This window comes from Ostrinia nubilalis, chromosome 4 (genome assembly GCF_963855985.1).
Source record: "Ostrinia nubilalis chromosome 4, ilOstNubi1.1, whole genome shotgun sequence".
Lineage (NCBI taxonomy): Eukaryota > Metazoa > Arthropoda > Insecta > Lepidoptera > Crambidae > Ostrinia > Ostrinia nubilalis.
The window spans coordinates 9,699,276-9,721,851 of record NC_087091.1 but is presented as its reverse complement, the minus strand read 5'-3'; the positions used below and the strand labels follow the sequence as shown (position 1 = coordinate 9,721,851).

Below are 22,576 nucleotides of genomic sequence, written 5' to 3'. Positions count from 1 at the left end.
TATTTACGACCTTCGACCAGTTGGACACTTTAGATAGCTTCTTGTAATAGTGTCAATATCTTTTTAGCTTTTAACGCAAATCTAGTCTTCAAAGCAGTTTAATCGATTTATTTTATTTTCAAAATCGATATTTTATTGTCTATGATGGCCGCAGGAACATCACTATACATGGACTCCCAGCAATAAAGTACGGTAATGCCTCGTACAGATTTTATCGGCAAAAATTATGGAACTTGATAGGTTTTAGACCATGCCACGCACCAAAACGTCCGGAAGTTGTAATAGTATTATAGAATAAACGTTAAAAGACTTATTAATTTAATTTTTCAATGCTTAAGTGTCCATTAGAATGAAAGGGTGCTTAATGTATTTAAAAAAATAGAAAATAATTATGATGGGTTAATGTTTTTGGGCGGTTTTTAGGCGGTTTCTGACAATGTCCTTTATATGTGAGCCCTATGAAAACAAAATTCCTGTTGTGTTACCATAGGGATCACTTAAAAATTAGGGATTGATGGTGAAAACGGGCATAAAACTTATAAGCGTCGTGGATTTTATTTACTACACTAGACTTTACCTAATCTAACGTTTATGGTATGCAAATCTATTTTATTTCGATTTATTACTAGATTTCCTGCTAAACTGAAATACAACCGTCTGTTAAGAATGCCCATCTCGTTTTCCTTAAAGGTACTTATCTTAACGACTCTTATTTAATTAATGTTAAACAACAAGATGTTTCCATCACAGGCTGTAAGAATTACAATCATGATTACAATCAGAAAGCATTTCCTCGACAACTGAAAAGCGTAATTTAACGTAAATTGCCATAATGGAGATTTATTTGATTTCTTGAAAATGTTACTTCGAAATGCTGATTTATTAAATTTTATGAAGACCCCAAGTGGTAACAATTAAGAGTAATCTAAACTTACTTATAGGTACAAAAGATTCACAGGCCTTACCTGGACCCCCGCTCCCGTATCGTTAGTTTCATTGTAAGTGTAGGCGTTTAAAGGATGTTATATCACATTTCAAGTATAAACGCAAAGGCTGAAAAACGAGACTGAGATTATCACAAAGTTAGGTACTCGAAGGTAAGTAAGTAGGTAGTTCGGGTACGGGTGGAAGGGAAAGCTATATTTAGCACATTGTATAAGTTCCCTGAAAATCGTCTAATGCCCGTTTTCACCATCAATCCCTAATTTTTTAGTGACCCTTATGGTAATACATAACAGGAATTTTGTTTTCATAGGGGTCACTTAAAAATTTGGGACTGATGGTGAAAACGGGCATCAATATAGGTACTAAGAAAGAATTTAAATTTGAGTTTGGTATGTTTCGGTTTTAAACTTTCAATCCAACCACAACATTTAAGTCACTTTGAACTGTAACTGTATTAAAAAGTTTGGGGTGCGGGAAATTTTGATAATAAATCATCAAGTCTTCACCTAATGGTTTGTAAATTATGTAGGTACATTGGGATCGTCCTTAGTCGTTTGAGGCAAATCGTAATTATGTTTACTTCAAGGATTTAAGCGCCTTGTGATAAGGGTCGGCTGGCAATAAGTAGACACAAACTGACGCAAGATAAACAAGTTGTCAAGGGTCACTAAGCTATTCAAGTTATTTGTAGAAGGGCCCTAGATTTTAGATAGCCAGGCAGCCCCCCTAGACAAAACGCACTTTTTGATCGAATCGAAAATCGAATCCGTCAAATTCCATACAAAAAAGGGGCTTTTCGACCACTTTTCGACTGGTTTGCGATTATAATGGCACTTTGTCTAGACCCACAGGTATAGATGACCCACGCTGAACTGTCCCACCAAACTCAATGACAGGGGGGCGCTACTATCGTTCAACTATATGGTTTCCAACATGGCAAAAATCGGAACCAGCGATCTGGTATTGACGGTGGCGCCCCACTGTCAATGTCATCGATAGGACAGTTCACTATTTTGGAACTATAATAGAGATTGACATAAGTCAAATACCTACTTACTATCGTCGTGTTTTACTAAGTAGGTACTACCTACGCAAATCTAGGTAGGTACGTACTTAAGTAAGTAAAACATTTCAAAGTATATAATCTATAGTCGTTGGATTTGTGATCTACAGTGGTAGTTCAAAAACTATGACAAAATTTTTGACGCACCATAGGTTTTGTGTATGAAAAGGAATCTATTGAAGTTACTTACTAGTTCACGAACTCAATTATTGATAAACTTTTTTATTTCATAGCTTACCTACTCATTTGAATTTTACTACATTTAAAATTAAATCGGTGTTCAGGGATATAATTATAATGTGTGTTATTTTTGAAAAGTTGTAGCTTTAAATCATTGGTTTCAACTACCCAAATACCGAAACTTACGCGGGAAGCCGCGGTAAAAGCTAGTTCACTATAACTTCACTAACATTTTCTTTCAGGGCATCACCAGTTTCGGGGACGGTTGCGGCAAGCGCGGCAAGTATGGCATCTACACCCGCACCGCGGGTTACGTCGGCTGGATGCAAGACATCATGCATAACAGATACTTTGATTGATAACCCCCACGGTCGGCATTCAGGCCGTAATGCAAACGTCGCGCTGATTGATTATCATGGGGGGAAGTATAAAACTAAGAGTATTTCGTTTTGGGAGATACGCGATTTGAGTATTGTGGTGGCTTTCCATCAAAATTATCAAGAAAAAATAACATTAGGTAGGTACCCAAAGACTCAAATTGTTTAGTAAAACTTTACGATCGGACCATAGGCAATAAAGGCGACATTTATCTTGTATAATTAGATTGAATTTGAACAAAGCAAAAGACAAACAAAGCTGACAAAAGAGCCTATTAACACCTTGAAAAGTTGCCCGATATGTTATCTTAAGGAACGTCGTACGAAGTAAAGACTACGGGTATTATCATGTAACAATGCATGGATTTACCTGCACGTTCGCACTTTATCGTATCTCCTAAATTGCTTTTCATTTAACAGAGCAAAAGGCTGATGAAGGTATCACGTCACTTCTCGAGATCAGATTTAATGTTATAAACTTATCACTATAACGGGATTTGGCAACAAAACACTCTATAAATTTAGTTTAGTAACAACTAGGTACAACATGAAAGTTTAAGGCTGGGTTGGTCCCATCTTACTCCAAGATCTTACTTTAACAAACGTTTTTTGACGTGGTGCAACCCAGTCTTAATGTTACCAAAGTGGTAGCAGATATAAGACGTACGTACATTGGACAGTGTACACGTCTATCACATGCACGTAATTTTTGAAAGGCGATTATTATCGACCTTATTGTATGAAGTTAATTTAGTACAGGCTGCTTAATAGACGAGCATAGCCCTTCAATCAAACCGTGCCCGAGCCCTAATGGCCGCCTGACACTGCGTATCATGTATCGGCATTTCGTCCTCATTTTGAACGATAAGCATTCCACGTGAAAGCAATTTCGTTGCAGCGCGGCAGTGTTTAATAATTACCTACCAAAACGGTTACATTATTTATTTACGGTTTTAAATCTAATTCAAATTGTCATACAGATTTTAAATAATATTGTACTTTACAGTGATCATAAGACAACACTCAATGTAATTATGCTTTCAAACCAAAGTAAATTAAATCAAAATCGGTTCATTTGCTTGAAAAATAAAATCTGACTTACGTAATATACAACCTTATTTTTCCGTCGAGGTTTAAAATGGATATGAGTGTATTGTGTATCATAATACATATTTAAATAAATAAATGTAATTTGTAAGCAGACGAAAGAAAAGCTTCGCCAGTAGCGACGACATTATTGTAATGGACAAAAAATATTTTCATTTTGTGAGCTTATGAACAGTAAAATAATTGAACAAAATGAGTACTGTAACATGCAAATGCAAAGCTTCTGCATTGTAAATAAAGTTGTGGATTTAGGAACGAGAGTAAAATAAGCTAGAATGATCTTTCATTTTGAATTACTTCAGCAGTTTTTGTAAGCATTTCTCGATGCACTTTGTCTGTGTTTACTGAGCAGCTCGTTGAACCGCGAATGCATCGTTGCATTAACAAATGGCCAAAGCTGTATTATTTACATTATGATAATAACATTTTTTAATTTTAGATGACTTAATTTTAGATTATGTATTTAAAGATAAGTCAACAAAACAATATTTTCGCTATAAAATTATGAGCAAGGATACATAATGAAAATATTATATTGATTTCATTTTAAGATGAGGGTATATTGTGCCATGTACAAAAACAAATTGATGGAAATTACCTAGGTAAGTTGATGACATTGTAAAATAAAGTCTCTCTAAACAAAGGTTTTTTAATTTTTTTAATAGATGACCCATATAAAAATAAAAAATATCCCCATAAAATTCCATTTCAAAAAGGTACTTCAATTATTTCCCAATTAAAAATTCTTTCGAGAATATTTTTCAACTTATTTTTATGTGAACCTTTTACGAATATTTGATTGAAAACGACTCCAATTACACAGTTCCACTTCCAAGTTGGAACTTCCAACGGAACCCGCCATATCAAATTCGCGTAAGGAATTATTGGAGGCCATTTGCTAATTATTCGACCTTAATTTCCCTTTATTGTGTTAAAAAATATGAATATTAGTGTTTATTTTTAATAGATAAACAAATGCAACAATGAAAAACAAAATTGCAACAAAATATTTTATTATTCAGTAAAAAAATACAACATAATAAAAAAGAAACAAATAATTACAACTTTTCAAAACAATAGAAAAACGTGGTTACAAAATATCCACAAAAACTTATAACAAACACACAGAAACGTAACATAAATCCCTAAGTCCAGAGTAACACGATGAGGGGGACCGTAATGTAGCGGGTTGATTAAAAGCGTTCAAGCCACAGGTCGACACGACAAACTATCTATTGTGTTCGAGAGAGGTGTAGTCTTAATGGTTATTAGCACACTACAGTCAATTAATGAAGAGAAATATTTATTACAACAAGATTTATATCTGTCTCGCTTAGTAAAGGCATTTTACATAAAAGTCTACTTTAAAGCGTTCTTGTGGCTTTCAAAACGTCTATTGCAGTTTCGAGTCTTGAGTAAAGGCTGGTTCAAAAGTCAATACAGGAACTAAAAACACAAAGGACAGTCGTAATCTGCCATGATTAAGCGCTAGGGTTGGCGCGGGATTGAGGATTGAGGCCTGGTTCAGACACGCGATAATCGCGCAGTTTCTGGACATTACTCGTATATTTTACATCTAACCATACCGCACTGTCCCGCACATGTCTGAACCAGCCCTAATATAATCGTCACAATAGAATGTAAAGGTGTATTCACACAAATTACAATATTTTTTATTTTATTTTTAACGGTAGCCCCATAACGTCACTGTCTTAGTGGACCAATTAGGGTCAAATGTCAATCGCAAAGCCGTCGGCTTCCTCCGGCTCGCGAGCCACTTCGTGCACCCACGGGACGAGCCGCCATACGCCGGTGTATTGCGCCGACTGTTCGCCCCAGACGCGGCGCTCCTCCTATCCAAACAATAATGTGTGGGTAATATAATTAGCAGCACTCAAAACCACACACGATATAAATAGATTATTTGGGTTCAGCCAACGTCACTGAGACGATTGTGTAATGCACTAAGGTATGCAATTGAGTGATTTGCACGACAATCAAACTATTAAGGTTTTTTTTTCAAATGTATGCACATTATTTTCTTTGGTGACTGTCAAACTTTTACATGTATTCATGAATTTCTTTCTCGCCTACGTGAAAATTGTTTAAGACAGAGATAGTCACTTTGCAGGTATATAGGTTTCATTTGCAGATTTTTCTAAACAAACAAAGGGTTAGATAAAACCAATTAAATAAAAGATAGAAGCTGACACCACAAGCAAGCAGAGCAATAGAAAATCCAATTAATTTCCGAAGCAACAAAAGAAAGCCGGCGCTTTCCGTAAATACTTTGCCAAGTAAATAGACTAAGCGCTTACACGAGGAGTCATAATATGAAAGAGGTATTTTGAAATGAAATGACAAGGTAAGTAGCGTAACTGTTGTGAGTAGTTATGGGTCGGAAGTTCTTACTGCCTAATGAAAGTAGTTCGGTAAAGTAGTTACGGGAAAAAATAAGTCCTTTCAATTTGGAAAACATACGGATTACTTCACGCAAAAAATATTTTTTGACACGGACCAATAAAGGTAATGGATGCTAAAAGATTTTTGTTGCTTATTTCTAACTTCAATTGATTTGGGTTACAATTTTAGCCATCATCTGAAACAATGTTAGTGTAAAATGTAACTGCAACGGTTAAGGATAACATTTCACCCTGTATTGGAATGAAGCTAAAAGGAAAACGATTAAAAAATAATCCATTTCATTCAAAATTAATAATATGTTTTCAGTATAAATCTTCTAAAAACAGGATTCAGTGTAAGCATTAAACTATTTATTTGTAGTTGATACAAGAAATGTAAACAGTCACTATATTTACACCATCCTGTTGACTTTCGATACCAATAAAAATTTTAGGTAATTCATTCACGCCAGAAATAGATACAGTTGGATCCCGCGGTTTACGTAGGGACGTAAATCGGATAATTTACTCACCTGCAAGTACAAAGCGATCAGTTTGCCGCCAACAAGAAGCAGACTCCCATGGATGGGATCGTTCTCTTCGCCGGAGTAAGGGGGCAGCGATAAACAATACATGTTGTTCCTCACTACTACACTTTCGTCGCTGTACAATTTCACTTTACTGAAAAGTTTAATTAATTTTTTAAAAGTTAGAACAAATTATTGTAATTTAAAGTAAACAAAAAGTATCATTACCCGAAACCTTTACTGCCAGGGCATGTTGTGGAATATACAAAACCGTTGTATGCAGACAGTGGCACTCTAGGTAACTCAACAGACGTAAATCTCACATCGTATCTAAAAACATGTTATAATTTCAAATTGTTGAAGTTTTTTTTTAACATTTCACGGTTAATAACTTTCATCTAATACCTGTCTAGACCCCATCCTACGGCTGTAGCCAGGGACCCATCAGCATCGGCAGCGAAGTTATGGGACATCAGCGAAATTGGCGCCCAACCGAAGCATGAAGCCATTGAGCCGACGACTTGAACGAGGCCTGAAATTGATCCAACCATAATCATTGATTTAAAATTTATTTTAATCCTAAATGGGTTAAAAAATAAAATACCAAACGCATATAATAACACTAATTTGATTAAAAATCAGTAACATGGTAAAGTTATAATGTTGTAATAACATACCGATATTGTACAGAAATCTTCTTGTATCTTTGGGATGAAACTTCGGATGTACGATGCTGTACTTCACATAAGCTACTCGTTCAGGTTGCCACCAGTTCTGACCACAATACGCCACGAAAGCTGAACGGCCTTCAGTCAGAGGATCCTTGCGGTGGAAACGAGATAAACAGGATCCAGCGGTCACCAACCAGTGTGGACTTAAGGCAGCTGCATCACAGTGTATCTGTATAAAACGCGAAATGTATTAGCTTTAATTCTAGTCATTGTATTGCTGCATACTCATTTCATACCTGTAAAGGTTCGAATATGTAGACAGCTGCAAATGGATATTCAGACCACATGGCGATCCTGCTAGAATTTTTCCATAGTAATGCATCACTTTGATGTTTCTTTAAATCTCTAAGTGGATTTTCTACCTCTGTAGTTTTCTTGGTAACTGTTTTATTAACATGAAACATCACAGTTTTGAATTTAAGTTTTGGCTCAGAATTACTAGAGTTCATGTTATGCGTTATTGGTGCACTATTTTCATAAATATGTTTCTTTACATTCTTTACTTTCGTACCATCATGGTATCCTATATTATGATCAACGTCTTCCAGGTTTACTTTCTGAATAACATTTATCTCATTTTCCATAACCATATTTTCAGACTCATCTTTATTTCTTACTCTATTAATGATACTAATAGGCAACACAGTATTTTGATCATACATTTCAAAAAACTTTATTTTATCATAAGCAGTAGTAGTTTCTATTTTCTGAGATTCAGTACTATCATTTTTTGGTGTAAAAGTTAGCACATCGTCGTGTGTCTTATTATGAGTGTTCAGTTTATTTAAAAGTGTTGTTAAATTCGCAGGTATCTGAGGTTCAGTTGTAACAGGACAAGTTTCGTTATTAAAATACTTTTCGGTAGTAACATGTTTCTTATCATGTTTATTATTAAACAAATGGTTATTTGATATTATCATAGGTGCTAGATCTATTTTAAATTTATTGGACAAAAAGCCGTATATGCTTGGTTTTTGGTTAATAATTGGTCGCTTTCTTGCCTGAGGTGCTGTTTCAGGATTTTCCTTTTCAATCGCCAAATTTGTTTTAGGAAGGGAATCTATAAGATGATCATTAACACGAAGGGACAAGATAGGTGACCTTATAAATAAATTATCACGAACTGGTTTCTGCTGTGGCGTATTTGATGTCAAAGTAGGTAGTAAAGAATCTCTACGCTTAATGCGGTCATCGTTATCATCCAGGTAGTAGAATTCAATATAGCTTGGCGTAGATGATGCTGAAGGTAGCCGCGAGTTGTGGGTAAGTGGTTTGATATTTTCATATTTGGTTGTAGTTGTCGATGTACGATGGTTCCTTCTAAAACGATTTTCAGACGGAGTTGTAGTCTCAGGGTTAATAAATATTTTTGTTTTCCTCCACAACATATTGACAATCTCGTAATGTTTTCGGCTCACTCTGCCAACTTGCCATTTTTTCACTGTTAGTTTTAACGAATTCTCAGTAGTCGTAAAACCCGAGCTAGTGTTTACGATACTTTGGTCCCAGGAGTTTATATTTAGAGGAAGTTTGTTTGATTTCAAGTTTGTTTCTGAACAATTAGCTGGAACTGTGAATGATATAATCAAAATTATCGTCAAGAATTTGGAAACAGTAAATACTGAATATGAAGCCATGATTCACATAATTAATTTTGTGTGCAAGATAATATCTAGAAATAATTATTGTAAACAGTTGTAAACTTCCAAAAGTATTTTTAAACAACTCTATCTCTGTGGTCAGTTGTCATTCCGCCGAGAAGTTTATCTAATGACATTTTGACATCAAAGAAAAGAAGAACATTTAGGTCCTCCTTTATTTTAATCCAAGTGTAAGCTAAATAATTTAACTAATGTTAAACGTTTCACAATTATTATGTATTTTAATACTACATAATCAATTATTTTTATACAAGTTATTATAGAACAAAATTACTGGCCACTTATGAATCTAAATACTTTTTGGTGAAATTATATTTTTAATAGTTTACAAACCCTATAAACGTCAAAGTTTCAAAAACGTCAAAGTCAGTATTTTGTTTGTTGTGGTTTTTTCAAATTGTAAAGTAATTTCGGCAAAATTATTTTGTAGACTCATCAACGTAAGTTAATCTCATTAAATCTGAGAATTGAATAATGTAGAGTACCTAGAAAGTCGGTAGGGAGGAAAATCCCTTCTGCCGTCTTTTATGTCTAATACAATTATTGTACAAGCTTACCCTTCGCTTACCCATGCATCATTATCGGATTTAGCGATTTTCCCATAAATTTCAAAATCCGGCAATAATGTACCCACGGGGATTGTTTTACGTTACTTGATTGTGTTCTGGTACATAAGGGTTTCCGTATGCTAATAACGTAGACTCCAAGCATCATGGGCAAACGTATTAAAAAACCTCTGTTTATTTTATCGCTGCAGACTTTAATTTTGCAATTAGTACAACGACACCCTTTTGTACCCTTTGCACCACCGGCCTGCACCACTGGTGGTGCAAAGGGTATTTTTAAATCCCTCTTGCACCACCAACAAATAGTGCTGTGCTACCATCGACTGTAAAACTAGTAGTAGACTGTAAAATACTTAATAATTTAATTGTTATAAATAAATCAAAACCTATCTAAAAGTTTTAATTTGTGTGTGTGTAAGTGCCTATAAACATTTCACTTCAGACTCACGATACCCCGGGCCTACATCCTACATACAACGAATAAAGTACCAGGGCAACATAATCATAAAGGAGCTATTTTATGATACATGTTTATTTCTCGGGTCAACCAAGAAGAATTTGATATACTTAGCTCCTTTATGATTATGTTGCCCTGGTACTTTAGGAATTATTCGTTATACCTATGTAGGTATGAATGGTTGTTATTAATTTTTATGTTATGTTGTCAAATCTGTCCAGTAGTTTCGGAGCCTATTCAGTACAAACAAACAATCAAATCTTTCCTCTTTATAATATTAATATTATATGATTATAGATAATCGTTTTACAGTTAATGGTAGGGCGGCACTATTGGTGGTGTAAAAGGGATTAAAAAATACCCTTTGCACCACCAGTGGTGCAGGCCGGTAGTGCAAAGGGTACAAAAGGCAACGACACTACATCCTCCGACCTCGAGTATAATTAGGAAGTGTTGTAGAAATTAGAATAATGTTATTTTCATTTCACAGATTCTAAATTTGTCTTGGATAAATTATTATGAGTGAGCTTCCATCATACCAGCCAGGAGGTAATAAAAATTATATTTTGCTCTCAACTTATGACCATTTCGTGTTTTTTTAGTTACGAACTCGTAAAAAGCTTAAAACGGACATGAGGTGTTGAAAGTAGCAATACCAATAAAGAAAAGAATCTACTCTTTATACTAGAAACAAGAGTTTCTTTACCGTCTTAGGATTGCATGTAAAATAATGTGATGAATACCTAAGCATCGCTTCCTAATCCCTGAGACAACGCAGCGATGGCCTAGTTTAAAGTTACATTATTACTAGAGATCATCTGTGATTCGCATCGGCAATTTATTATTCTCTGACACGCGCTATAAAAGGGAAGATTTGTTTACTTAAGTACTTATCATGTTTTACGGGGATTTGGTTGCACTGGCACGTGCTTTTATTAGGCTAATGTTTTATGTTACTTTCATTTCTATTCAGAGCAAAATATTATAATAATTGTAAGTATTTGCACCTAAGAACAGCTCAGCTTGGAAAACGGCACTCGACTAATGCTGGATTTCTATATTCAATCCTAATCCAAATTATACGGATTTGGATTGTCAACTGTCAAATTTTAATATGTTTTTGGCCAAAATAACTGCGGTTTTTGATGTTTTTACATTTTTATATTGTTCATAAGACTATTTAAACAATATTAAAGTGTAAATGCATCGAAAATTTTGGAAATATAATCTAAAACCATAGCTGGGCATTAACTCGTTAATCCGTTAATCGTTAATTAACGAAGTTAACATTTCTATTAACGGATTAACTTTAAAGTTAACTTTAAAAACTGTTAACGGACTCGTTAACTTCCGTTAAATTATCCTAAGTCCGTTAATCGTTAATCCAGTACCTACTATTTACCAAAAAGATACAGCAGGTACGCTGAAAAACGCGTTCTGACAAGTACGTTCGGGCTTCCAGAACTTCCAGAACCCAAAACAACAGTTTTTGTAACCAGATCACTAACGACACTTGTTAGTATGTGTGGGATAACTCTTGCAACTGAATTTAAGACCAGTTTTCCTTAACCGATTGAGCTGAAATTTGGTATACTTATGTAAGTACGATGACAATGCAATGTTATGGTACCATTGAGCTGGTCTGATGATGGAGTCATAAGGTGGCCATAGAAACTCCTAAATGAAACGGCGGAAACTTATCGAGTTTGGGTTTGCTGGATTTGTCTTTTCGAGCACTTTGGTGCTAAATTGTATTGTAATTGAACCAAGGCTCTGAGATTGAGATACTACTAAAAACCGGCCAAGTGCGTGTCGGACTCACGCACAAAGGGTTCCGTACCATTGATTTATGAAATATATTTTTTTTTAATTTAAGTTATTTGTATGAAGGATTACGCGGTAATAAGCGGTTTACGATTTACGAGGTATTAAAAAAACTACTTACTAGATCTCGTTCAAAACAATTTTCATTTTGGTAGTTTTTATAGTAATGTACATCATATTATTATGTTTTTTTTAGATTTTTCATTTTCTTATTTTAGAAGTTAGAGAGGGGGGGACCAACTTTTTTTCCACTTTGGAAGCGTCTGTCACGCAAACTATTCGGTTTAGAAAAAAATATATTTTAGAAACCTCGATATCATTTTTGGTGACCTATCCATACATCCCACACGTATGTGTGTGATGAAAAAAAAATTTTTGAGTTTCAGTTCTAAGTATGGGGAGGCCCCAATATTTATTATTATTTTTTTATTTTTGCATCAAAATCTTAATGGGGTTCACAGAATACATCTACCTACCAAGTTTCAACAGTACCTACCTATAGCTCTTATAGTTTCGGAAAAAAATGACTATGACATACGGACGGACAGACAGACATGACGAATCTATAAGGGTTCCGTATTTTGCCATTTGGCTACGGAACCCTAAAAAGTGTAAAATAAAATTATAATAATTAAAAAACTTCTTTAAAAACTAGCTTTTATTCTGAAATGCAGTTGTACTAAAACGAAAAAAAATAATTGTACTCATGCAAGGTTCAAATAATTTCGAAAGCTTATAGCACAAACATAAAAGAGGAATAAATTCCATGCGCGACAGCGCGATACAAGCTTTCGAAATTATTTTAACCTTGCATACAATTATTTTTTTCGTTTTATTATCATGTGTTAACGGATTAACGATTAACGTTAACTTGCGTTAAATCTTGCGAAATGTAACGTTTTAACGTTTAACGAAGTTAATTTTTTTATTAACGGTTTAACGATTAACGAAGTTAACTATTTGATTAACGGTGCCCAGCTATGTCTAAAACTGAATTCAATTTGACAGTTGTAATCCGGATTTGGAGAAGAATTGAATATGGGAATCGGGCGTAAGCCGATTACATAGAAAGGATTTTGGCCTAAAGCTGGATTTCGAAGTAACGCTTAGATCACTTGACAAGGATGGAATTAAGGACGTGATTGAAATTTGTTACCTTATTCCTATGCAAATTCCTTTAAAGCGGATAAATTGAAACTATATTCGTTTTCTCCATCTTTCCTTATTTTTTTCTTCCCAAACAAATCAATGTGTGCGAAGTTTACTCCGGGCTAAAGAACTTCAGCAACCTAGCGATGACAATCATCAACTCATTGCCACACAATGCGAGCATAGCTGCCAATTTATATAAAGTAGGTAGGTATTATCATAATTATCATAAATTGAAAATCATTCCACAGGAATAACTACAATGAATACTACACCGGTTGTCTTGAACAAGGGCTCTATGCGCAAGTATGAGGACCTGGAGGTCCCGTGCGATGCGATCCTGGCCAGCTATGTCTGGGTGGACGGAACTGGGATCAACCTGAGGTCTAAGGACAGGACTTTTGACTTCATTCCGAAAACTCACAAAGGTAATTACAGCATAATAAAACTAATTATCTTACACCTGTGTTTAATGTTTGAGCTAATATCACTTTGTACATAATAAACAGGTGTCTGAAAGGTGAAAAGCGTTAAAGAGATGTGAAATGAGATTATTTTTTATTTGAAATAATACCTCTGAAGTTTAAGGTTTTGCTTTGGTAACTGACCTACTCATAAAAAGACTCATAAAACTCATTTTTGCAAGTAGACTTTTGAAACTTATGCCCTTTTCCAAATTAACCAAAGTACCAATATGAAGACAGCCCTTTCAGCTTATTACGCGTATGCTTTCTCATGGCTCAAATATGGCATAATCCTATGGGGGAATAGCGTTAATGTTAATGATCTGTTCTTACAACAAAAGAAATGTATACGAATTATGGCCCAAATTAAAAATACCCAAAGTTGCAGACCATTTTTTAAAAAATTTAATATCCTCACGCTCACATCGATATACATTCTGGAAATATGCACATTCGTCTTTAAAAATATGCACTTCTTCTTAAAGAGAAAAGACACTCATAATTTAAACACCCGACATAAAGATAAACTCTTTCTGCCACAATCTAGAATTAAAAAACTTAACTGCAGCCCACTATTTATGTCAGTAAAAATTTATAATAAAATACCTATAGAGATAAAAAACCAAACTAAATTCAAAATTTTCAAGAACCAATTAAAAAAATATTTAATTACCAACTGCTTTTATACATTAGATGAATTCTTTAATAGTAAACAAACTCTTTTAAGATAAGGCATCTCATAATGTAAGTTGCTAGATCTAAGTTTAGACTAGTCCTCTCTCACCACTAATATTGCAATACCCATTAACGGGTTATTAAGTTATAAGCTCATTGTTTAGATTAAGACCCAATTGTAAACACTTAATATGCAATAAAAAATTTGAATTTGAATTTGAATTTGAAAAGCACTTTTACACGTCCCAGTATTAACCCTACCACTGTGCTGGGCTATCTTAATATTTCGCATCCACATTTAGAAATATTTTTATACCTACCTCAAACAGAATCGACGTTTTTATAGCACTTATCAAAATACCGTTTTACGTTATAATAATAGAGATAACAGCCTACAGCTATGTCAATAAGTTAAAATTCTCAGTAGGCGTATGAATAAATTAAATACTATTTTTCTTGGGAAAATATTCTTGATATTATTGTCCCAATATTATTTTGTAGGAAAAAGAAAAAGAAAAGTACTATCTTCGCAAATGATGATTTGAATAGCTACCTACCTAACATCTCAACAAACACAGCAATAAAAACTCACATATTATGATAAGCTGGGTTCTCTGAATACAATAAAAGTCAACTGAAAATACGAGTATCTCAGGCTTGTTATTGCTCATTCAATACTTTTTGAGTATGGGTAACACCGATGTCATAAAAGTTGTTGTGGAATGTATGACGTCAATGTTGTGAGAATAAATGTTTCAATAATTAATAATATCGATGCTGGGATCAGCATGATTAATGAATGGTCATTATTAACTGGCCGCAAAATTAATTTAAAAAGTCTTGTCCCAATATTATTCACTTTACAAATATCGGAGAAACTACTTAACACTTTTTTATTGTATTGTAAAAACGTAATAAAATATATTTGAAATTATAAGATTTATGAAGATAATGACATTACCTTTCTCATTGCAATAATAACTCTACCTACACACATTACCTTCAGCAAACACACATAAGCAAACATTTGAAAGGCTATTTTTGTTTTATTTCCTTAACCAAGCATTCTATTTGCAGTGAACGAGGGTTAAGGGACAAAAAAATTTAAGCCCTAGAAAATAGGAGTCTGTCTCTATCTAGGAAAAAATCTGGTTAGGATGAACTGACTAAAATAAATGACTGCCGACGTTGAGGATTTGATTTATAAAGGCATAAAAGTCTCCTTCCAGTAGATGAGGATACTTTTCTTCAAGTAGGATAAGGATGTTTCATTATTGGATTTCCATCAATTTTGCAAAAAATCCGGATTTATTTTCGATATTGTGTTAATCCGCAATTTATTTTGACTTCGCTTCGTTTTTAGCAATTTGAAATGTTATTCGTGTTTAATTTATACAGAAATTTAGTCTCGTTTTGTTTTTGAAGTGTTTTTTTTAGGTAGGCTGTAACTACTCTTATAAACCATTTTATGCAAAACAAGATACTTTTAGCTAGACATGTACCTACCTAATTACGTTTTAATGATTTTGATATTTATTTACCATTTATCCAGCCGCACAGGTCAGCACAACAGTTACGATATAATTTTATCGTGACATTAAATTGATTTCAGGCGGGCATACTCATATTTGTTTTGAAATATACTAGGATGAGATTATAATCATGTCGTATAGTCGTCTTGATTGTATTGACGCTTAAATATTACGTTCTCTATAATGCAAGATTAAGAGATTATAATATAGGAAGTTCTTATTAATTGATTATTGGCGGGATTATATTATATTTTTCAGAATTCATAAACGCATCGAATCTACAGAATCAAACACCGACAGATGTGATTATTCTAACGCAGTACAGAGACCGTGTTCTTTTTATCAACCCTATCGTCGATGTGACGTTGTTCGACGACGACGACGACGAGACTGATATTCTACCCGTTTTTGTTTCAGATTTGCCCATCTGGTACTTCGACGGCAGTAACACGGCGCAAGCGAATCCCGACAACTCGGACACTTTCATTTTCCCCGAAGTAATTTACCACGACCCATTCAGACGGGGCAACCATATATTGGTTCTGGCGGACACCTACCAGCACAATTATCAACCGACCTGTAAGTAATACAATCCTTTTTCAGCTGAGTATTCTAACTAGACCGGTCGGGAAAACAAAATTCGTTTCTTTTTAATATTCACTTGTTTGAGAATAAAGGTCGACGCCCTATTAATGAAAACAAAGTAACCATTCCTTTAATATTTTGATAACCTTTGCTATGCAAAATTGTAGGTCAATCAGAATTTGGGAAGTGGGTACAAATTCAAACTTGTAAGATTTGATTATAGACACCGGGACCGGCGAATATGTAAATGTGTAATACAGTTCCAACCAATTTTAAACTTCATTGCCGTGTTTCAAGGTCCAAATATAATAAAAAATAAATTGTCCAAATATAACCATGTAAAAGGATTAAAAGCTTGTAAAATCGTATGGATTTATAACAGAGATCATATATTGTTTGGGGGACAGTTAAGGCTTTTCAGATAAGAGTTTTATCGACGCATTTTACGGTCGTTTTGGCAAACGAGCGTTGACGAGCTTACACGAGGGCCATATTTCGTGCTTAAAGAAACTAAACGAACCTGAAGAAAGTTACGTGCTAGCACTCATTTCGACGTGTTTTCTCGGAGGTGACTCCCGCGAATACGAGTATATTTAACGCCTCGATCCAGTAGTAAGAGTGGGACACCCGATGCGGAAGTTCTGGGTTCGATTCCTAGTGACTGACTCAGTGTACAATGACTTGTGTATAAGTTTTTGTTTCGTTAGATGAAGGCTTAAATTAACCCGATTGCCTGAATTCCTTCTGTGTTTTATATGTACGTCTGATGCCTATTTAATCTAATCTTCTTCTTCTTCTTTTCGTGTCGACAACAAACCTACACAGTGTCAGCCCAAAACTCTGCCACAAGAGTGGCGTTGTCAGTAGCACTCATCAAATCCTCCTGAGTGCAGTTGCTTGGGCACTCAGGGCATTTAATCTAATGAGGGTTGCAGACCAAGAGCTAAGCTAATGAAAAGAATACTTATTTATATCATATTGTTGTCTATTGTATTGGTACGAGTACTTATACGTACGTGTTTGTGAATATAAAATAAAGTTCTATTCTAAGCTCAGTTAGTTTGGCTCAGCTCAGATAGTTTCCTATAGTTTGTAGTCAGTCATAGTTTATAGTTAGTTTAATCTATGTGAAACTGCGTCAAAATTGAGTTATAATTTTCAGTGCTATGGAAAAATATTCGCTGCTTTTTCAATAGCACTGAGAAGTTAAATAGTAAATTGAGTTAACTCATTCCCGCCCACTGACATGGTCTGGCAAAAGCACGCTTAAACGCGCTCAAAAATCGAGCTCTTACGCGCTGAAAAAAATGTTAACCTAAATGAGCCTTAATTTGTTAAAGTAGTTTTCAGTCTGCCACAAAAAGGTATCTCTCGGGAAACGTGGAATTTCCCGTGTAAAAGTAATTACACCGTTTGAAGGTAGTGAGTCTGGGATAGCATAGTTTTCTAGCAGTGAATAATTTTCAAAAAGGAATGCTCTCTCTAGAGGTTAGTCTTTACAAATATTTAACAGCGCACTTTAATTTACATCATGCTTTATTTTTTTAAACATTCAGTTTTTGTGCGTTTTTGTAGCCATACTCTTGTGGTAGTCGTTAGCATTGAACAAATATATTTCAAACTAGCTTTTGCCCGCGGCTTCACCCGCGTGAAATTTAGTTTGTCACAGATCGTCATAAATTATAGTCTATATGTTATTCTGGGTTATAAACAATAATACAGTAAAGTTTCATCAAAATCCGTTCAGTAGTTTTTGCGTGAAAGAGTAACAAATATCCAGACATCCATACTTTCGTGTTTATAATATTAGTAGGATAGGATACATAGAATAATTTGTTGAAGCGAGATTTGATTATATTCCCAATAAGCTGCTGATTGCTGAATATTCATGAAGTTTTGTTTCTCCCATCTCAGTGAAATGTTTACGTTGCGTTAAGAAATAATGTGAATAACCCTTCAACAGGGAGAGGGACAGCTGCCCGCATGTTTTGGACCTTATTTCCTTTAATTAAGGTGTAAAAACATTTAAATAATTTAATTTCTTATATTCGGAACGGAATTTGTGTTTTCAAATAAGTACTTTTGTTTTGAACAAGTCTAAAAATGTTTCTTCCCCTATCAAGGGGAATACCCTATACATTTTTAGACTAAGTTTTGATAAGCTTTTAGTTGTGGGTGTACGTTGGTACGTACATCTAAACTGAAGTATGGTTACTTCAGTTTAGATGTAATTTGAACGAAAAGAATCTACACTCGATTCAGACCTGTGCTGTGATAGGACCAAAATGTTAAAATTCAACATATTATCAGGACTTTAATGAGAATGTTGACATTTTGATTAAAATATTTTTGTAGTAAAAATAACATTTTATAAAAACTTACAAAGAGACATTCAATTGACTTCCCGAGTCAACGTCTCACCCCACCACTCGGCGAGTGAGCTGTCATTAGCAGTAGTTTGTTCGAAGCCTCCGTTTAGAGCGGTCGTCCGTTTCACAAGCTGTTACTATGCACGTTTATTTTACAAACCGGTAATAATAATTTAAATTATAAATATTTAAATACAACACTATTTTTTACAAAGTACAAATAATTTATGGGTGACTAACTAAAAAAAACATTCACCAACACCAAAGGGAAAATCGGTGTTTAATAACTAAAGTAATCCTTTGTGAAAATATATTTATGTAATTTCACTTCTGAGACTCTTCTGAAATTAAGGTCTTTAGAGTTATAAAATTAAAATTGAATTAAAATTTGAGTTACCTACAGGGAAATGTTACCCACATTTTGCTTGAAACGATTTGCGTCATTTGTCACTGTTGTAGGCCGGTTTGTCAACGCGGTTATCACTATACTTCGTAAAATTGATTAAATATGATACGTCTAATGATACTTAAATTTATAAACGAGTAAGGAGTTAGTAACACTTTAATGTGTCTAGAAATGTTCAGTGAAACGATAACAGGTTTGTAGTTCAGTGGTTTGGAAGCTATCTGTCTGAGTTTCTAAGGAAGAATATTGTCAGTTGTGGACATCAAATTGTTCCTAGCTTACTAATAGGTAGTTGACACTGTAAGTTAGGGAATTGTAGCCCTGAAACTTAATTGTTATTCGAATGAGGCCTGATTTTTCAATCGTCGGATAACTTTTAACTGAAGAATAAGTTTGGCATATTGACAGTTTCTGTATAGGAAATATGTCAAAATGACAAGTTTATTCTTCAGTTAAAAGATATCTGACGATTGAAAAATCAGCCCTAACTCATATTCAATTTCTAGTTTCTTTGAAACAAATGAATATCGGGCTATTCGATTTGGCGAATAAATGACGTCATAAGTTATCATTGCTCTTGTTCGTGGGTTTGTCTACTTCGAACGATGAGACCGCCAAAATAAAAACGATTTTCATCTTTATTACAGCTACAAATTACAGAAAGAACTGCGTGATGCTATGCGAGAAGGGCGAGGTAGAGGAGCCGTGGTTTGGGTTTAATCAAGAATTCTTCTTGACTACGACGGACGGGCGGCCGCTCGGCTGGCCGGCGGGCGGTTTTCCCGCGCCGCCCGGCCCGTACTACTGTGCTACGGGGGCCAACAAGATCGTAGCAAGGGACCTCATGGAAGCGTTCTACAGGTGAGCTTAACTTCGTAGCGGTTTAGTTTGATTGCTACCAGTATTTTTAATATTTTACAAATAATATTATTCAGTAACATGAATAACATGTAATTGCGCTGATATGATTGCGTTGAAATCTCGAAATCTATACAAAAAAGCTACATGGAAGAAATAATTCGTGAAAGATAATGTTCTACTCTAAATTGATCATCAACGTGAATTTAACCATTCTCCACATTATAGTCTTTTTCAACTAAGATGATCCGTATGACACTTCAAGGTTATCCATATTACGCATACTACATATGCAGAATATTTTTGAAAAAATATTTGTATTTTATTAGCAATATAATAAAAAAAAAACTACTATTGTCTTGAAATATATACCTAGTAAAATCTGAGTCTATTGATTATATTTTAATTAAATACGATGAAAAAATATTTTTTATTAATGTACGCAATGTGTGAAACGGAATAGATTTAGTGCTGGGGTAGGTATTTGTTGTATAACAAAATCGATTATTTCCGCGGTTCATTAATCGATTGCAGTGAATACTTAGTTATTAAGAACATCACAAAAATCAACTTATATTTTTCGATTGTTGACTTTAATAAACGCATTGAAAATAAATTAATAGTTTTTAATTTAAAGAAATAGAACCAGTACTTTTTAGGAATCGTTTTTTTAAAAACAAAGTTCATGGAATTTGAATATTATCAATAAAAAATTGTTACAAAAATATTTGTAATTAAAAAACCATGTTTTTTGTTAAATGACACCTATTCAAAATATTTCTCTAAAAGTAGGTTTTACTAACTCTTAGAAAAAATCGATAGATAAATCGCTATGGTTTAGTTATGTCTCTATAACTTTCAAACTCGAAACGTCATCACGTCATACGAATCATCTTACGTGAAAAAGACTATAATATACAATCATACACTTTAGTGGGTAAGGTTTATTAAGAAGGCTAGTACCTAAATCAATTGTTTGATTCCGATTTTCATCATGTTCAGTTCTATCCTAAGTGCACTTAACTACAATCAATAAGCCCTTATTTCGTATGTAGTGTAGGCTCTCTTTGAAGCACTTATACGTACTCAAGACAAATAAACCAGACGTCCCAAAGCTTGAATAAAGAGCCTCTAGAGAAACTGTAACAATATTGTTTCTACTTTTGCCTAAGTTCAGATCAAACTATAAGTTTTTTGTTGCAAAATCACCTTTGTTGTAACTACATAAGGTGCAGTCTGTAAGGTACCATAAATAAACCGTATTGTATTTCTGATATTGTTAGTTATGAATATCAATAATATTAAAAATACCGTTATCGGGCCTTTTGTTATGATTTACGTGCGCAGCGAATTAAATTTGACGATGCCAATGTTTTTTCATCAAGAAAAATATTTTCGTCAATTCCGCTTTGTTCCCGAAACGGAACAAAAGCCATGCTTGGTCAGCTTAATTTCTCGCATACGAATTAGGGTCAAAAGGAAAAATAAACATTTTATGAGCAAATTATAGCCAGCTGATTACTTCAGTACCTACGACAAAATAAGTTAGCAAGTAAAAGCGTTACGTAAAAATCAGTTTTCTGTGAAAAGCTACATTTGCTTTAGTTATGTCCCAATATTTCTCTGTTTATTATTTTTTCAATATTCTCTCGTATAAAAATAATAGCTTACTGATGATTTATTTAAAAGAAAATAATATACCTGGTGTAAAATAGTTCTCAAATTGTATTCAAAAATGTCTGAATTGTTTGTATATTTCTGCAGGTGCTGTCTATATGCGGGCCTTCAACTCAATGGCATCAACCCGGGCACTACACCTTCTCAGTGGAATTTCCAGGTATTTTCTCATTTGATTTATCTTATTATCATGTTGAAAAAGCGATATCATTAATTAATTCATAACGGATCGGGGACTTTTTGTTCGATGAATTTGTAAAAGTGCTACTTATTAAATTGACGGGCATGATTTTCATCATGAAATAATCACATTAGACTGTAATAACCTCGCGAATGAAAGAAGGTAGAAAAATCCAAAGACTGCGATAATTCGCAGATATGGTTTAGATGGGCGAATCTAATTCACCTGATATACATTATTGGAATTCTTTCCTGTCGGCTGTAGCGTTATAAGGTTAAATGAATTTGAATTAAGTGCAAAATGGTATTTATCATTTTTGTAACTTACTGCACTCGGTGCATGTTTTAATAAGACAAACTGAACACGTAACGAAGTGAGCTTATAACTACACCGTTTTTTAGCCCGGTTTTTGCCAAAGGGCGGGCGATACGAAGTTTCTGCGATTTATTGTTATCATTTGTCAACATCGTATAATATGGAGGCGTGTGTATCACGACGTTGCATTATTGTGGCTTGTCACTTTGTCAAGTCTAGAGAGTTTGCGAGTTATGTCTTTGTATGATCGCAACTCGTGGTGGAACTTACATGGCAGCTTGTGTTAACAGAACCAAGTTTAGTGCCGTAGGATTCATCTGTAGCACTAGACAAATAGAGAAATTTATAAGCATAATATTGGACTTTGTTGTTCAAAGATCTAATAAGTCGCATGAAACCCTAGAAATATAAATACAATAGGTAGATTGTTTTGGACAAAAGACTACAAACTTAATTAATTTTATTTCTAATAAAAAAAATTTAAAACGCTCTAGACACTCGAATATTATTGTTTGGTGTCAGAGT

At 34.2% G+C, this 22,576-nt stretch overlaps 3 protein-coding genes across 4 annotated transcripts in view; 2 read left to right on the top strand and 1 right to left on the bottom strand.

Moving 5' to 3' along the window:
• LOC135088663 (vitamin K-dependent protein C) overlaps positions 1 to 4,315 on the top strand; it is a 64,040-nt gene extending 59,725 nt beyond the window's left edge. The window contains exon 12 of the mRNA XM_063983595.1: positions 2,431 to 4,315. Within this exon, the coding sequence (XP_063839665.1) occupies positions 2,431 to 2,547 (117 nt within the window). The 3' untranslated portion in view covers positions 2,548 to 4,315. The remainder of the gene's footprint in view (positions 1 to 2,430) is intronic.
• The window catches only part of LOC135088665 (glutamine synthetase 2 cytoplasmic-like), a 229,556-nt gene that overhangs the window by 171,395 nt on the left and 35,585 nt on the right, over positions 1 to 22,576 (top strand). Inside the window, exons 2-7 of the mRNA XM_063983597.1 lie at positions 9,383 to 9,433; positions 10,507 to 10,565; positions 13,241 to 13,417; positions 16,078 to 16,239; positions 19,668 to 19,881; positions 21,643 to 21,715. Coding sequence (XP_063839667.1) covers positions 10,535 to 10,565; positions 13,241 to 13,417; positions 16,078 to 16,239; positions 19,668 to 19,881; positions 21,643 to 21,715 — 657 coding nt within the window. The 5' untranslated portion in view covers positions 9,383 to 9,433; positions 10,507 to 10,534. The remainder of the gene's footprint in view (positions 1 to 9,382; positions 9,434 to 10,506; positions 10,566 to 13,240; positions 13,418 to 16,077; positions 16,240 to 19,667; positions 19,882 to 21,642; positions 21,716 to 22,576) is intronic.
• Positions 5,307 to 9,024, bottom strand: LOC135071496 (uncharacterized). 2 transcript variants are annotated; one of them, XM_063965273.1, is made up of 6 exons: positions 7,569 to 9,024; positions 7,279 to 7,501; positions 7,007 to 7,133; positions 6,830 to 6,931; positions 6,608 to 6,755; positions 5,307 to 5,525 (listed from the first exon to the last, which is right to left on the bottom strand). In XM_063965273.1, the coding sequence occupies exons 1-6, from the start codon at positions 8,967 to 8,969 to the stop codon at positions 5,403 to 5,405; spliced, it is 2,124 nt and encodes a 707-aa protein (XP_063821343.1). In that variant the 5' UTR covers positions 8,970 to 9,024; the 3' UTR covers positions 5,307 to 5,402. The 2 variants fall into 2 exon arrangements, with proteins under 2 accessions (XP_063821343.1, XP_063821344.1); XM_063965274.1 differs by lacking the exon at positions 5,307 to 5,525 and adding an exon at positions 5,548 to 6,271.